The 16,977-nt window shown below is 51.5% G+C and overlaps 1 protein-coding gene across 1 annotated transcript in view; it reads right to left on the bottom strand.

Annotated features, from left to right (window-relative positions):
- Positions 1 to 4,864: 4,864 nt before the first annotated feature.
- The window catches only part of DBH (dopamine beta-hydroxylase), a 130,263-nt gene continuing 118,150 nt past the window's right edge, over positions 4,865 to 16,977 (bottom strand). Inside the window, exon 12 of the mRNA XM_088459726.1 lies at positions 4,865 to 7,807. Within this exon, the coding sequence (XP_088315852.1) occupies positions 7,673 to 7,807 (135 nt within the window). The 3' untranslated portion in view covers positions 4,865 to 7,672. The remainder of the gene's footprint in view (positions 7,808 to 16,977) is intronic.

The raw sequence follows: 16,977 nt of genomic DNA on the forward strand, positions 1-16,977 counted from the left end.
GCGTTAAGATAATTTATGAGGGTGACCCTAAAGGGGTGTTCTGTTGTATAGACCTTCTGGTGAGCAGGGTAGTAACTTGGGGTGTGGCAATGGTGCTGCCATGTCGGCATAGGGGGGGGGGGGGGGGGGGGGCGTGGCACTGTTCCTGCCCATTGACATCTACATTTGGCTTGAAGGGTGCCTGGAACGGCAGAACTGCGGCGGACCTGCTTGTGTGTCCTTAGCATCCTGATGGTCATCCAGGGCCTCCTGAGGTCGCTCCGAGCAATCCTCTTCCTCATGGTCCTGGAGGCTGCCCCCTTCCACATAATGTAACCTGTTGGGGGTGGGGCAGGGTATAGCCTCGCTACGGCCCTGTATGGGGACAAGCAGATGCATACACAAGAAGCTGGTCCACAGATGTTGCAGGTAATCTATGGCAGAGACACCAGACTTGCTTTGTGTATTGCACTGTGTGATTCATGCAAAGGGGTGGAGCTAGTGATGTCACAGTAGCTGAACTGACTGCAAACTCCGCTTTCTGCCTTCTATGAGGTCCCACTAGGACTCTAATGATGATGGGGTTCAACTGTCTTTAGCTGTGTACAACATTAATAACTAACTTTGTAGCAGAGCCACAGTGGAACATTGGGGTGACCAGTGACTTTCACCTCCATGGTTCATATAAAACAATATCAACCTTTGCTGGTTCTTTTGCAGAGGATGTAGTTACGAATTAATCTACGAACGTGTTTATCATGGTAATGTCATTTATACGTTTCATCTGCCTATTTGTACTTCAAAACAGGTCATGTGACACAAGGCGTCGCCTGTTGTCCCATGGCGGAATGCAAGACGCACACATGCACGTTGACCGCTTTGTACGGGTGACTTGAATTGTGATGGTGACTGGATTCCGGGTCTTATTTCCAACGTTCCAGAAATGTTGATCACTTGGCCGTTCTTTGTGTCTATAGTATGACCACTAAACCTACAACACAACTTACAGTATATATAGAAAATGCTGAAATGTGTCTGTCAGAGTTCTCTATATCGTTGTGATAACCTACAATGTTCTCTGAGGCCAAATTTTTGATACATTGTTGCATTTTCTCTACAAGTGGGAGCTGCAATGTCGCTTTCTGAAATGCCCGGCCCAGGGATGACTTACAAAGCGCTAAAAACGGCGCACAGCAAAATTAATGTCATTTGTTAGCGAAGCCACGTGATAGTTGGACGAGGGGCGCGCTACTCCCCTCCACATGTGTGTATTGGGGCGCCCTGTGCTTGTCCCTCACATACATGTAGATAAGACTTTTCATTAGCAGTACGGGATATTCTAATGAGTTTATTGGGACAAGAACCTTAGCGTCTGCCCTATAGGTTCTATGGGGATGCAAAAGTCCTTTGTCTGGCCCAAAATGGTGGGAACGGAATTGTGTGGCGCTAAAAATATATCTCACTATCCCGTGCAAACACAGACAATTGAATAGGCCCCTCGCCATGATTATGACACTGATCTATATATATGGTTACATGATAGACCTGCACCCTCCCACTGCGCTGTACTGAAATGCATTACAATTAGACCACATATAAGTAGCATTTCGGCAGCCTATTGTTTATATTAGTAATGAGACGTCCGTAGCGCAGACGCCCAGCCCTACCAATACGGCCTCAGACCCTGAGCACTAAGATAGGAGCTAGCATTGCTAACCCTGGGGCCGCCGGGCCTACGTAATAGTGCAACGTGCACTTCTGACTGCTTCATTCACAGCTGTCACACAACATGGCAGAGTCAGGTGCTCCGAGATCATACGCCGGATAATTATATAGTGTAGGGGGGGAGGGGGGAACACAACAAACAAGCTCCCATGGAACACACAATGCAGGTTTGACACATTGTTCGTGCGCTGCGGGGGCTGCTATAACATGACTACATCGTGATTATGACATTGAGCGAGCGTTACCTGCGTCAAGCTGTCTTATTATGTAATGTGATGGGGGAGGGGGGGTGTACGGCTGCCAAACTCTTCCTAACAAAAGTCCCAAAAATAGGGCCTCCCAGGGCCCCGTCACACTGCAGCACAAAGGGGCAGAAACGGTTCTGGTGTTATTACTCTCACAACTCTAATTCAGCCATCTATAGTAACCGCGGCTATCTTTAGTCTCCGACTGCCGCTGGCTCTCCGCAAACTTGTCATTCACACCGTATTGTTAGAGGTACTAAAATATCCCCTGTACTGGGCTTATTAGTACTAAAATATCCCCTGTACTGGGCTTATTGGTACTAAAATATCCCCTGTACTGGGCTTATTGGTACTAAAATATCCCCTGTACTGGGCTTATTGGTACTAAAATATCCCCTGTACTGGGCTTATTGGTACTAAAATATCCCCTGTACTGGGCTTATTGGTACTAAAATATCCCCTGTACTGGGCTTATAGGTACTAAAATATCCCCTGTACTGGGCTTATTGGTACTAAAATATCCCCTGTACTGGGCTTATAGGTACTAAAATATCCCCTGTACTGGGCTTATTGGTACTAAAATATCCCCTGTACTGGGCTTGTTGGTACTAAAATATCCCCTGTACTGGGCTTGTTGGTAGTAAAATATCCCCTGTACTGGGCTTATTGGTACTAAAATATCCCCTGTACTGGGCTTGTTGGTAGTAAAATATCCCCTGTACTGGGCTTATTGGTACTAAAATATCCCCTGTACTGGGCTTGTTGGTACTAAAATATCCCCTGTACTGGGCTTGTTGGTACTAAAATATCCCCTGTACTGGGCTTGTTGGGAAATGGACAATTCAGTTTTCCCACTATTAAAATAGCAATTTTCTGCCCCTAAAGAGACTCGTTCATCAGACTTGTAGAACTTAAAGTTGCGTTTAAGCTGAAGTCTATAATCTGCCGCTGTTGTGCCATTTTAGATGAAAATGTGGGCCTACTGTTTTATTGTTGGCGCTGCACTTGTTTTAGGGCTCATTCACATAAACTGATTTTGTTTCTCAGCAGTGGCTTCTAGAAAGCGACTTTCACTGGTTTATAAGATGGTAGCTGGCGTTTATTGAAGTAACTGTTGGCGGTTTAGGGCTTTTCCAGTGGTTTCCTGAAGCGTTTTACCTATAACGGCATCACTACACCTATAGCTCTTGTACAAGCATCGAGAATTCTGCAAACATCGGCGCAGATAATGTGACCGCGAGTCCTGCGTTTATCCCTTCCTGTAGCGTTTCTCAGCCAGTCTCAGGCCCTACGACTTTTCCCTTCAGTAGATACCGATGAACCTACTTTTAAAAGAAAAGAGCAGATTGTTGAGCTAAAAGAACGAAAAGTTTGAAGAAAAGAATAAGGGGGTCATTCAGACCCACTCGCAAGCGGCAGTACGCTCGCAAGTGGGTCAATGTTCCCCACTGCGCATGCGCACGACGGAGGGAGCTCCGTCATGCGCATGCGCGAGACCCGGACTGCGACAGCCAAGCTGTCACTCCGGGTCCCGCACCAAAGGGGGCGTGCTGTCGATGGTGACTGACAGGACGCCCCCTTTGGTGGGCGTGCCTGACAGACGGAGGCGTTCCCATGGGAACGCCTACCGTCTGAAGCCGGCCCCACTGACATCACTAGTGAGCCAAAATCACTCCTGGCCTTGAGGCTGGGAAACCCTACCGCAGGGTTTCCGCTGCAAGTCCGATGGTCAAGACCATCGCGACCATCTTTTTGGATGCTCGTATATGCTGTGGGTGGTCACCAGGAGGATGCTCCATTTTAATGGAGGAGGGCCCTGATTCACAGCGAGCGCTCTGGTCAGAGCGTCCGGCTCTGAATCAGGCCCTAAGTTGGTTAATTAAAGCTGTTTTTCTTGCTGCATTGACAACAGCGCCATTAGCTGCAGCGACCGTTTGCCCTATTGACTGGCGAAAGTAATGGGTTGATCTGAGCAGGGTGAATTTTTCAAAGTGAAAATCTGGTTAAAATGAAAAATCGTGTAATTGACACAAATATCCCCCATTTACGTACATTGGTGATTTACAGCTAGAACAGTGTGAAAACACGACACACACGTCTGCCTGGATTGTAACGTTTGCTGCAATGCTCTGTAATAAGACAAACCGCAGCAATTTGGTATCTCACATTGGGGCCCTATTCAAAAATGGACGTTTATCAACTGCGTATACTTTGGAGACTAGTGCGCACACAACGCTGAGCGACTATAGGCAACTCCAAGCCCGTGCGCATTTCCACTAGAGGCTGGCTGAGTGCAACTGGGCATAAACTATGGATTCGCACATCGTAAATAGACCCCTTAGTATCATTGCTGCTTGGCAGAGTACTGGCTACATGAGCAGAGCCTGAGTGAGACCCCACCTTCCGAACACAAGATACAGGTTTGGGCTATCGCTGGTTTTCAAAATAAAGCATCCAAAAATGCGTTTGCGTCAAGGTTGCGTAATGGATTATAGGCCGTGTCTGAGAGCAGGGTGCCGCAGAAATATTGGCATACAGAGAAGCTGCATCCTATTGATTCAATAGTGTGTGTATATATATATATGTACCTGTATATATAAAAAATGTAATATACGCACCATATTTAAGCTGACAGCTGTGCTTCTCCTAATTCCCAATGTGTGCACAGTGTAACCTTTGGACGGACTCATTAACTGCGCAGTGAAATCTGGAGAGAGAAGAGTCTGGGTGAGGACCAGCTGTCGGCTACGTTATTTCCCTCTAGGAACGAAATTTCCAAACAAAAAACCTGGTTATAGATTAGATGCCGGGAGCCCACAAAATGCAAATCGGTGACAGAAGTTTCTCTCCCTCTGAAATGCATCAGTCACTCACAGCTGTACCGCGCCATTCCCAGATTAATCAGCAGCCTGCTGAATGTAAAAGGCGTCAGAACGGTCTCTTGGGAGCGCTGGATTAGAACAGAGGTTTTCAGAGAGAGGTTCAAGTTACAGCTGAATAGATTTGAACATTTAAGGGATTTAGGAGGGAGATTTATCAATCCAAAGAGGAACCAATCAGATTCCAGCCATGATTTTATAGACAGTATTAGATCATTTATAGCTAGAAGCTAATTGCTTGCTATGGGTGGCTTCTGTCCTTTAGAAACCGCCCAGGGAAATAGCGCAGCGTAAAAATCCGTCAAGAGGTGAAACGCGTAACTCTGCGGGTGCTCTGAGAAAATGGAGTCTGTGTACTTTTCTCATGGTGCTGTATCCATCCTCATCAATGCTCCTGTCCATGTACATGAGAGGAAGTACAGGATCAATATAGGAGGCTGCCCCTATTGGAAGCTGCCAGTCCTCCTATGTCTGCAGTGATCAGTTATTATTACACAGGGCTGAACGTACTGCAAACACATGCAAAGCACCATGGATACACAGCTTAAGTCGCCAAGGCCAGGGCTGTATGGCTAGAGTACTGTATAATCTTTCAAACACACTTATAATATGTTAGTTGAAATATGCAACTCACAAGTAGATAGGTTAGAAATGAATGCATACGTATTTGTAATCAGAAAAGTTAACATTTATTTCCCAATCTTCAGGGGAGGGGGGGGAGGGAATTGTGTTTTTTTTCTAAAGCATGCATATACCCCTTTAGAGGGTGGAATTGTTACAGTGATTAAAGGGGCAGATGATGCTTCAGCTGTGCCAGAATCAGCCCCACAAGTCGCAGTATTTGACGCAAAGTGGCCGGTGAGCTTGGCAGCCCTGGGGCTTATGTGGCTGAAGAGATCATCTCAGGGTATATGGTGAGCGTCCAACTATAGGTCAGTCTATTCGGCCACATAGCCCCGGCCCCTGCGGTACAGTGCCTTTATAAAAGTATTCACCCCCCTTGGCTTTTTACCTTTTTTTGTTATATTACAACCTGTATTATTATTTTATTTTTATCTGAATTTAATGTGATGGATCTGCACAAAATCGTCTGATCTGGTGAAGTGAAATGAGAAAAATATATATAAAAAAAGAATCTAAATAAAAGTCTGAACATTGGCATGTGCATAAGTAATCACCCCCTTTGCTATGAAGCCCCTCAAAAGTTCTGGTGCAACCAATTCCTTCAGAAGTGACATAATTAGATGTCACACAGGGGGGCTTCATTTCACTAAGTGTCACATGATCTGTCAGTATAAACTCACCTTTTCTGAGAGACCCCAGAGGCTGCAACACCACTAAGCGAGAGGCATCACACCATGAGGACCAAGGAGCTCTCCAAACACGTCAGGGACAAATTCTGGGCTGGGGTATAAAAAAAATATCCAAACCTTTGATGATCCCCCGGAGCACCATCAAATCCATCATCATCAAATGGTAAGAACATGGTACCACAACAAACCTGCCAAGAGAGGGCCGCCCACCAAAACTCACAGAACCGGGCAAGGAGGGCATTAATCATAGAGGCAGCACAGAGACCAAAGGTAACCCTGAAGGAGCTGCAGAGTTCCACAGCAGAGACTGGTGTATCTGTGCCTGTGACCACATTAAGCCGTACACTCCATAGAGCTGGGCTTTATGGGACAGTGGGCAGGTAAAAGCCATTACTTAGTGATAAAAATAAGACGACACGATTTCAGTTTCCCAAAAGGCATGTGGGCGACTCCCCAAATGTATGGAGGAAGGTGCTCTGGTCAGATGAGACTAAAACTGAACTTTTCGGCCACCAAGGAAAACGCTATGTCTGGGGCAAACCCAACACATCCCATCACCCCAAGACCACCATCCCCACAGTGACACATGGTGGTGGCAGCATCATGCTGGGGGGATGTTAGTCAGCAGTAGGGACGGGGAAACTGATTCGAGTTTAGGGAAAGATGGATGGTGCTAAATACAGGGATATTCTTGAGCAAAACCTGTGTCAGTCTGCCTGTGATATGAGACTGGGACGGAGGTTCACCTTCCAGCAGGACAATGACCCGATGCATACTGCTAAAGCAACACTCCAGTGGTGTAAGGGGAAACATGTACATGTGTTGGAATGGCCTAGTCAAAGCCCAGATCTCAATCCAATTGAGAATCTGTAGTCAGACTAGAAGATCGCTGTTCACAAGCGGAAACCATCCAACATGAAGGAGCTGGAGCAGTTTTGCCTTGAGGAATGGGCAAGAATCCTAGGGGCAAGATGTGGCAAGCTCATAGAGACTTATCCAAAGCGACTTGCAGCTGTAATTGCCGCAAAAGGTGGCTTGACAAAGTACTGACTTTAGGGGGGTGAATAGTTATGCATGCTGAAGTTTTCTGTTATGTTGTCCTAAATGTTGTTTGATTCACAATATTAAAAAAAACCCACAACGTCACCGGTGTAGGCATGTTCTGTGAATGAAATGACGCACACCTTCACACAAGCCATTGTAATTCCAGGTTGTGAGGCAACAAAACATGAAAAATGCAAAGGGGGTGAATACTTTTGCAAGGCACTGTACATATTGTGCTGCCATCAGTGGTCTCCTATCGCTTTAAAATGCGCTTCAGGTCTTCAGCAAAATCATTTCTACAATGTAAATAAGTTATTATGGCAATTTCTAGACCAGGGCGGGTGGCGCAATAATGCGAGACACAAAATACTGGATTGCAGGTAGCGGACGCCTGTAGACACACGAGTAACATTGGCCTAGTAGCACTACAGCTCTTGTCAGGTATTTCCCATCTATCAGCTGCAGACTCGCTGATCCCCCGCAGTCCTCAATAAAATCTCAGATCCTTAACATTAACCAAGGCTGGTCCTGCGGAGGCAGCGTCCTCATCGGGCGGGCAACTCGCGTCCATCGGGGGCAAGGCCTCATTGATCTGTGGTAGGGGCTGCTTCTCCCACTCGCCCTGGAAAACAGAAAATGACGCTGTCAGTGCGACCCCAGTGCTGAGGGGGGGTCAGTATTTTCTATAACCCAACAACTCCAAAATGGACGCCATGCAATGCAGGATATATATATATATATGTGTGTGTGTGTAAGTGACGCAACTTGTGGGCAGTCCTATAATAGCCCTAATTTGGGGGCCTACTTGTTCATCGACAGAACCACCTTTGGCCCCGTCTATGTCAGAAGAAAGAGCAAATGATCGTCCCTAATGCTGAGCGGTGATAAATAGGAAAAGTGATCAGGGAGTTTCCTGCTTAAACGCTGGTGAATTATTCATTATTTTGCCATCTGAATTTTTCCAATTTGATAAATGAGCCAATTAATTTTCCTTCTGAGATGTAACTGCAATAACGGCATTACTGTCTCACAGCTTCAGCTATGTATTATCTCTGGGGCGCAGCAGAAATAGGGCAGATAATTCTGTAGGGAAGGTGCCACAGTGACAGGACCGTCGTCCATCCACACAAGAGGCGGCCATTTTGTGGGCCCAGCTAATTACTGCTAGTGGCATCACTGAGGCATGAGGCACAAAGGCTTCAGTCTTGGTCTAGCTCACACAATGCCGCCTTCAGTCTGTGTGTAGGTGACAGGAGAACTGCGCAAACCACTATCTACATCATTTAAACTGTTTGCTGGTTGTTTTAATTGTTATACACTTTCCCCACCTGTATTAATGGATCATTATGTTGGATCTTAGGGGCAGCGGGAGAGCGGGCACTATACCAATTGTCGTAACCTACAGATGGGTCCACATACATCTTATTTCTTTGCGCATGAAACAGACTCTGTAGTACCGAACATCTTTTCGTGCGACTTTTTTACCTTCAAATGCGTCCTATTTGCACAGCAATGTGAGTAAAATTATATGCAGCATGCCTATATTCTGTGTGTGACTGCGGGTGTATCTGCATGCCTATATTCTGTGTGTGACTGCGGGTGTATCTGTATGCCTATATTCTGTGTGTGACTGCGGGTGTATCTGCATGCCTATATTCTGTGTGTGACTGCGGGTGTATCCGCATGCCTATATTCTGTGTGACTGCGGGTGTATCCGCATGCCTATATTCTGTGTGTGTGACTGCGGGTGTATCTGCATGTCTATATTCTGTGTGTGTGACTGCGGGTGTATCTGCATGCCTATATTCTGTGTGTGACTGAGGGTGTATCTGCACAGAATATAGGCATGCAGATACACCTTCAGTCACACACACAGAATACAGGCATGCAGATACACCTTCAGTCACACACACAGAATACAGGCATGCAGATACACCCGCAGTCACACACAGATTATAGGCATGCAGATACAGCCTCAGTCACACACACAGAATATAGGCATGCAGATACACCCGCAGTCACACACACAGAATACAGGCATGCAGATACACCCGCAGTCACACACAGGACATAGGCATGCAGATACACCCGCAGTCACACACACAGAATATAGGCATGCAGATACACCTTCAGTCACACACACAGAATACAGGCATGCAGATACACCCGCAGTCACACACACAGAATACAGGCATGCAGATACACCCGCAGTCACACATTTTTTAATTTTTGTAATTTCTAATATTTTATACTTTGAAGTCGGGTCTGTAAGAATTAACATTAACACAGTGCGCAATTCTTATATTGTCGCTGAATACTCAGACAATCAATTCTTTTTAATACACTTAGTACTTTTTTTCCTTACAATTAAATCCAGCTGAAATATTGATCTTAATTGGGAGAAAAATCTTGTTTAAAAGAACCAAAGACAATTGGTAGCGCAGATGTTATTCGTAAATGTTATGCTGTATAATGTGCTTACATTTAAAAAGGGGCATTAAATATAATATAACTACTGTATATGTCACTGCAGAGAAAACAAAACAATGTAACAATGTCCTGTTAGGAAAATGAAATATATAAAATAAAAAAAAATTGCCACATCGGCTTTAAGTTGGTTTTATAATTGTTCCTCCACCAGGAGCGAGCGCTAAGAGCAGCACGGCCGTGCATCTTGCTGGTGATGAATTGCGCACCCTACACTGTCGGAGAGTTACTGGTGCAGACAGGCGCAGTGTTCAGCCAGGCGGCAGAGACTTCAATGTTCCGTGCTGGTTGTCACCTGCAATTTATTTGTCCTATTTATAGACGGTAAAGGATTTGGCTTCTGTGAATGTATGACAGTAACCCAGGAGAGTGCTGAGATTCCCCCGCATGCTCTCTGGGGCAGGTCCACCTTTACCTTCTGTAATTATACTGTCCTTAGAGTGCACTTTGCAGCCAGGAGAGGCAGTGCCTACATGGCAGGGGCCCCTACATAGGGCCCAGCAGGAAATCCCATGAGACAATTGCAGCCTGTTGTAATGGAAAAATAGAAAAGTCCTTTATCTTCATCTACATTTGTGGTGGGAGGGGCTAACAACTGTCATCTGCTAAATGGGAGGGCATATACCAGGGGTGTGGCTTGCTGTAAGTGGGTGGGAACATGAGCTAATTTATTGCTCTTAGTGACACAGTAGTTAGATTACATTTAGAGGTTCACCATGGAAGTTAAGGATCTCTCCAACAAAAGGCAGGGCTCCCCAGCGCAATCCGCCAAGGCAGGGCTCCCCAGCCCAGTACGCCAAGGCAGGGCTCCCCAGCCCAGTACGCCAAGGCAGGGCTCCCCAGCCCAGTACGCCAAGGCAGGGCTCCCCAGCCCAGTACGCCAAGGCAGGGCTCCCCAGCCCAGTACGCCAAGGCAGGGCTCCCCAGCCCAGTACGCCAAGGCAGGGCTCCCCAGCCCAGTACGCCAAGGCAGGGCTCCCCAGCCCAGTACGCCAAGGCAGGGCTCCCCAGCCCAGTACGCCAAGGCAGGGCTCCCCAGCCCAGTACGCCAAGGCAGGGCTCCCCAGCCCAGTACGCCAAGGCAGGGCTCCCCAGCCCAGTACGCCAAGGCAGGGCTCCCCAGCGCAATACGCCAAGGCAGGGCTCCCCAGCGCAATACTCCAAGGCAGGGCTCCCCAGCGCAATACTCCAAGGCAGGGCTCCCCAGCGCAATACTCCAAGGCAGGGCTCCCCAGCGCAATACTCCAAGGCAGGGCTCCCCAGCGCAATACTCCAAGGCAGGGCTCCCCAGCGCAGTACGTGGCCTTCCAGCTGCTGTTGTACTACACATTCTAGTATGCCCTGATAGCAAAACAGTGTCAGGTAATGCTGGGATGTGTAGTCCCACAATAGCTGGAGAGACACTTATTGCCCAGCCCTTATTAAGCCCTAGGTGCAGCCTGCATACATTGAGGAACAGTTATGATTGGGAAACCAATATGTGGAAAAGCTTCCGTAATCCATAGATATAATTTATCTATTTAATTTTATTTATTTAGGCCAATCAGAGGAGGAGGCAGGGCTAAGCGCAATGCGATGAAGATACACCCTGGATCAGGAGTGCTGGGAATGAGCCAGAGGCGCTAGGAATGAGGCAGGAGTGCTGGGAATGAGTTAGGGGCGCTAGGAATGAGGCAGGAGGGCTGGGAATGAGCCTGGGGCGCTAGGAATAAGGCAGGAGGACTGGGAATGAGTCAGGGGCGCTAGGAATAAGGCAGGAGGACTGGGAATGAGTCAGGGGCGCTAGGAATGAGGCAGGAGGACTGGGAATGAGTCAGGGGCGCTAGGAATGAGGCAGGAGGACTGGGAATGAGTCAGGGGCGCTAGGAATGAGGCAGGAGGACTGGGAATGAGTCAGGGGCGCTAGGAATGAGGCAGAAGGGCTGGGAATGAGCCTGAGGCGCTAGGAATGAGACAGGGGCGCTAGGAATGAGGCAGGAGGACTGGGAATGAGTCAGGGGCGCTAGGAATGAGGCAGGAGGGCTGGGAATGAGTCAGGGGTGCTAGGAATGAGGCAGAAGGGCTGGGAATGAGCCTGGGGTGCTAGGAATGAGCCTGAGGCGCTAGGAATGAGGCAGGAGGGCTGGGAATGAGACAGAGGCGCTAGGAATGAGGCAGGAGGGCTGGGAATGAGCCTGGGGCGCTAGGAATGAGGCAGGAGGGCTGAGAATGAGCCTGAGGCGCTAGGAATGAGGCAGAAGGGCTGGGAATGAGCCTGGGGTGCTAGGGATGAGGCAGGAGGGCTGGGAATGAGCCTGGGGCGTTAGGAATGAGGCAGGAGGGCTGGGAATGAGCCTGAGGTGCTAGGAATGAGGCAGGAGGGCTGGGAATGAGACAGGGGCGTTAGGAATGAGGCAGGAGGGCTGGGAATGAGCCTGGGGCGTTAGGAATGAGGCAGGAGGGCTGGGAATGAGCCTGGGGCGTTAGGAATGAGGCAGGAGGGCTGGGAATGAGCCTGAGGCGCTAGGAATGAGGCAGGAGGGCTGGGAATGAGACAGAGGCGCTAGGAATGAGGCAGGAGGGCTAGGAATGAGGCAGGAGGACTGGGAATGAGTCAGGGGCGCTAGGAATGAGGCAGGAGGGCTGGGAATGAGTCAGGGGTGCTAGGAATGAGGCAGAAGGGCTGGGAATGAGCCTGGGGTGCTAGGAATGAGCCTGAGGCGCTAGGAATGAGGCAGGAGGGCTGGGAATGAGACAGAGGCGCTAGGAATGAGGCAGAAGGGCTGGGAATGAGCCTGGGGTGCTAGGGATGAGGCAGGAGGGCTGGGAATGAGCCTGGGGCGTTAGGAATGAGGCAGGAGGGCTGGGAATGAGCCTGAGGCGCTAGGAATGAGGCAGAAGGGCTGGGAATGAGCCTGGGGTGCTAGGGATGAGGCAGGAGGGCTGGGAATGAGCCTGGGGCGTTAGGAATGAGGCAGGAGGGCTGGGAATGAGCCTGAGGTGCTAGGAATGAGACAGGAGGGCTGGGAATGAGACAGGGGCGTTAGGAATGAGGCAGGAGGGCTGGGAATGAGCCTGGGGCGTTAGGAATGAGGCAGGAGGGCTGGGAATGAGCCTGGGGCGTTAGGAATGAGGCAGGAGGGCTGGGAATGAGTCAGGGGTGCTAGGAATGAGGCAGAAGGGCTGGGAATGAGCCTGGGGTGCTAGGAATGAGCCTGAGGCGCTAGGAATGAGGCAGGAGGGCTGGGAATGAGACAGAGGCGCTAGGAATGAGGCAGGAGGGCTGGGAATGAGCCTGGGGCGCTAGGAATGAGGCAGGAGGGCTGAGAATGAGCCTGAGGCGCTAGGAATGAGGCAGAAGGGCTGGGAATGAGCCTGGGGTGCTAGGGATGAGGCAGGAGGGCTGGGAATGAGCCTGGGGCGTTAGGAATGAGGCAGGAGGGCTGGGAATGAGCCTGAGGTGCTAGGAATGAGGCAGGAGGGCTGGGAATGAGACAGGGGCGTTAGGAATGAGGCAGGAGGGCTGGGAATGAGCCTGGGGCGTTAGGAATGAGGCAGGAGGGCTGGGAATGAGCCTGGGGCGTTAGGAATGAGGCAGGAGGGCTGGGAATGAGCCTGAGGCGCTAGGAATGAGGCAGGAGGGCTGGGAATGAGACAGAGGCGCTAGGAATGAGGCAGGAGGGCTAGGAATGAGGCAGGAGGACTGGGAATGAGTCAGGGGCGCTAGGAATGAGGCAGGAGGGCTGGGAATGAGTCAGGGGTGCTAGGAATGAGGCAGAAGGGCTGGGAATGAGCCTGGGGTGCTAGGAATGAGCCTGAGGCGCTAGGAATGAGGCAGGAGGGCTGGGAATGAGACAGAGGCGCTAGGAATGAGGCAGAAGGGCTGGGAATGAGCCTGGGGTGCTAGGGATGAGGCAGGAGGGCTGGGAATGAGCCTGGGGCGTTAGGAATGAGGCAGGAGGGCTGGGAATGAGCCTGAGGCGCTAGGAATGAGGCAGAAGGGCTGGGAATGAGCCTGGGGTGCTAGGGATGAGGCAGGAGGGCTGGGAATGAGCCTGGGGCGTTAGGAATGAGGCAGGAGGGCTGGGAATGAGCCTGAGGTGCTAGGAATGAGGCAGGAGGGCTGGGAATGAGACAGGGGCGTTAGGAATGAGGCAGGAGGGCTGGGAATGAGCCTGGGGCGTTAGGAATGAGGCAGGAGGGCTGGGAATGAGCCTGGGGCGTTAGGAATGAGGCAGGAGGGCTGGGAATGAGCCTGAGGCGCTAGGAATGAGGCAGGAGGGCTGGGAATGAGACAGAGGCGCTAGGAATGAGGCAGGAGGGCTGGGAATGAGACAGGGGAGTTGGGTAATGAGGCAGAAGGGCTGGGAATGAGCCTGGGGTGCTAGGGATGAGGCAGGAGGGCTGGGAATGAGCCTGGGGCGTTAGGAATGAGGCAGGAGGGCTGGGAATGAGACAGAGGCGCTAGGAATGAGGCAGGAGGGCTGGGAATGAGACAGAGGCGCTAGGAATGAGGCAGGAGGGCTAGGAATGAGGCAGGAGGACTGGGAATGAGCCTGGGGCGCTAGGAATAAGGCAGGAGGACTGGGAATGAGTCAGGGGCGCTAGGAATAAGGCAGGAGGACTGGGAATGAGTCAGGGGCGCTAGGAATGAGGCAGGAGGGCTGGGAATGAGCCTGGGGCGCTAGGAATGAGGCAGGAGGGCTGGGAATGAGCCTGAGGCGCTAGGAATGAGGCAGAAGGGCTGGGAATGAGCCTGGGGTGCTAGGGATGAGGCAGGAGGGCTGGGAATGAGCCTGGGGCGTTAGGAATGAGGCAGGAGGGCTGGGAATGAGCCTGAGGTGCTAGGAATGAGGCAGGAGGGCTGGGAATGAGACAGGGGCGTTAGGAATGAGGCAGGAGGGCTGGGAATGAGCCTGGGGCGTTAGGAATGAGGCAGGAGGGCTAGGAATGAGGCAGGAGGACTGGGAATGAGGCAGGAGGACTGGGAATGAGACAGGGGAGTTGGGTAATGAGGCAGAAGGGCTGGGAATGAGCCTGGGGTGCTAGGGATGAGGCAGGAGGGCTGGGAATGAGCCTGGGGCGTTAGGAATGAGGCAGGAGGGCTGGGAATGAGCCTGAGGCGCTAGGAATGAGGCAGGAGGGCTGGGAATGAGACAGAGGCGCTAGGAATGAGGCAGGAGGGCTAGGAATAAGGCAGGAGGACTGGGAATGAGACAGGGGAGTTGGGTAATGAGGCAGAAGGGCTGGGAATGAGCCTGAGGTGCTAGGGATGAGGCAGGAGGGCTGGGAATGAGCCTGGGGCGTTAGGAATGAGGCAGGAGGGCTGGGAATGAGCCTGAGGCGCTAGGAATGAGGCAGGAGGGCTGGGAATGAGACAGAGGCGCTAGGAATGAGGCAGGAGGGCTAGGAATGAGGCAGGAGGACTGGGAATGAGACAGGGGAGTTGGGTAATGAGGCAGAAGGGCTGGGAATGAGCCTGGGGTGCTAGGGATGAGGCAGGAGGGCTGGGAATGAGCCTGGGGCGTTAGGAATGAGGCAGGAGGGCTGGGAATGAGACAGAGGCGCTAGGAATGAGGCAGGAGGACTGGGAATGAGCCTGGGGCGCTAGGGATGAGGCAGGAGGGCTGGGAATGAGCCTGGGGCGTTAGGAATGAGGCAGGAGGGCTGGGAATGAGCCTGAGGTGCTAGGAATGAGGCAGGAGGGCTGGGAATGAGACAGGGGCGTTAGGAATGAGGCAGGAGGGCTGGGAATGAGCCTGGGGCGTTAGGAATGAGGCAGGAGGGCTAGGAATGAGGCAGGAGGACTGGGAATGAGGCAGGAGGACTGGGAATGAGACAGGGGAGTTGGGTAATGAGGCAGAAGGGCTGGGAATGAGCCTGGGGTGCTAGGGATGAGGCAGGAGGGCTGGGAATGAGCCTGGGGCGTTAGGAATGAGGCAGGAGGGCTGGGAATGAGCCTGAGGCGCTAGGAATGAGGCAGGAGGGCTGGGAATGAGACAGAGGCGCTAGGAATGAGGCAGGAGGGCTAGGAATAAGGCAGGAGGACTGGGAATGAGACAGGGGAGTTGGGTAATGAGGCAGAAGGGCTGGGAATGAGCCTGAGGTGCTAGGGATGAGGCAGGAGGGCTGGGAATGAGCCTGGGGCGTTAGGAATGAGGCAGGAGGGCTGGGAATGAGCCTGAGGCGCTAGGAATGAGGCAGGAGGGCTGGGAATGAGACAGAGGCGCTAGGAATGAGGCAGGAGGGCTAGGAATGAGGCAGGAGGACTGGGAATGAGACAGGGGAGTTGGGTAATGAGGCAGAAGGGCTGGGAATGAGCCTGGGGTGCTAGGGATGAGGCAGGAGGGCTGGGAATGAGCCTGGGGCGTTAGGAATGAGGCAGGAGGGCTGGGAATGAGACAGAGGCGCTAGGAATGAGGCAGGAGGACTGGGAATGAGCCTGGGGCGCTAGGGATGAGGCAGAAGGACTGGGAATGAGCCTGGGGCGCTAGGGATGAGGCAGAAGGACTGGGAATGAGCCTGGGGTGCTAGGGATGAGGCAGGAGGGCTGGGAATGAGCCTGGGGCGTTAGGAATGAGGCAGGAGGGCTGGGAATGAGCCTGAGGCGCTAGGAATGAGGCAGGAGGGCTGGGAATGAGACAGAGGCGCTAGGAATGAGGCAGGAGGGCTAGGAATGAGGCAGGAGGACTGGGAATGAGTCAGGGGCGCTAGGAATGAGGCAGGAGGGCTGGGAATGAGACAGAGGCACTAGGAATAAGGCAGGAGGGCTGGGAATGAGACAGGGGAGTTGGGTAATGAGGCAGAAGGGCTGGGAATGAGCCTGGGGCGCTAGGAATGAGGCAGGAGGGCTGGGAATGAGACAGAGGCACTAGGAATGAGGCAGGAGGGCTGGGAATGAGCCTGGGGCGCTAGGGATGAGGCAGAAGGGCTGGGAATGAGCCTGGGGCGCTAGGGATGAGGCAGGAGGGCTGGGAATGAGCCTGGGGCGCTAGGGATGAGGCAGGAGGGCTGGGAATGAGACAGGGGAGTTTGGTAATGAGCCAGGGCCCTGGGACTGAGGTAAGTGTGCTGGTAATGATGCAGGACTCAGGACTGGGAATGAGACGGGTGTTGGTACTGTCAGGATGCTGAGAAGGAAGCAGGGGACTGATTATGAGCCAGGGCCGCTGGGTAGGAGTCTGGCATGGCAGAGATGAGTCCGAGGAGCTCGGAATGATAGCCACCAAGGACAAATGGTAGTCCTACATCTGCCACGGCTGTGTTGAACAGCTTGCATAGTAGGAACAAATCTTTGCAACTGTTCTGGAGTTCTGTAGAGGTGAT

Source organism: Taudactylus pleione, unplaced genomic scaffold (genome assembly GCF_031769625.1).
Source record: "Taudactylus pleione unplaced genomic scaffold, aTauple2 ptg000927l, whole genome shotgun sequence".
Lineage (NCBI taxonomy): Eukaryota > Metazoa > Chordata > Amphibia > Anura > Myobatrachidae > Taudactylus > Taudactylus pleione.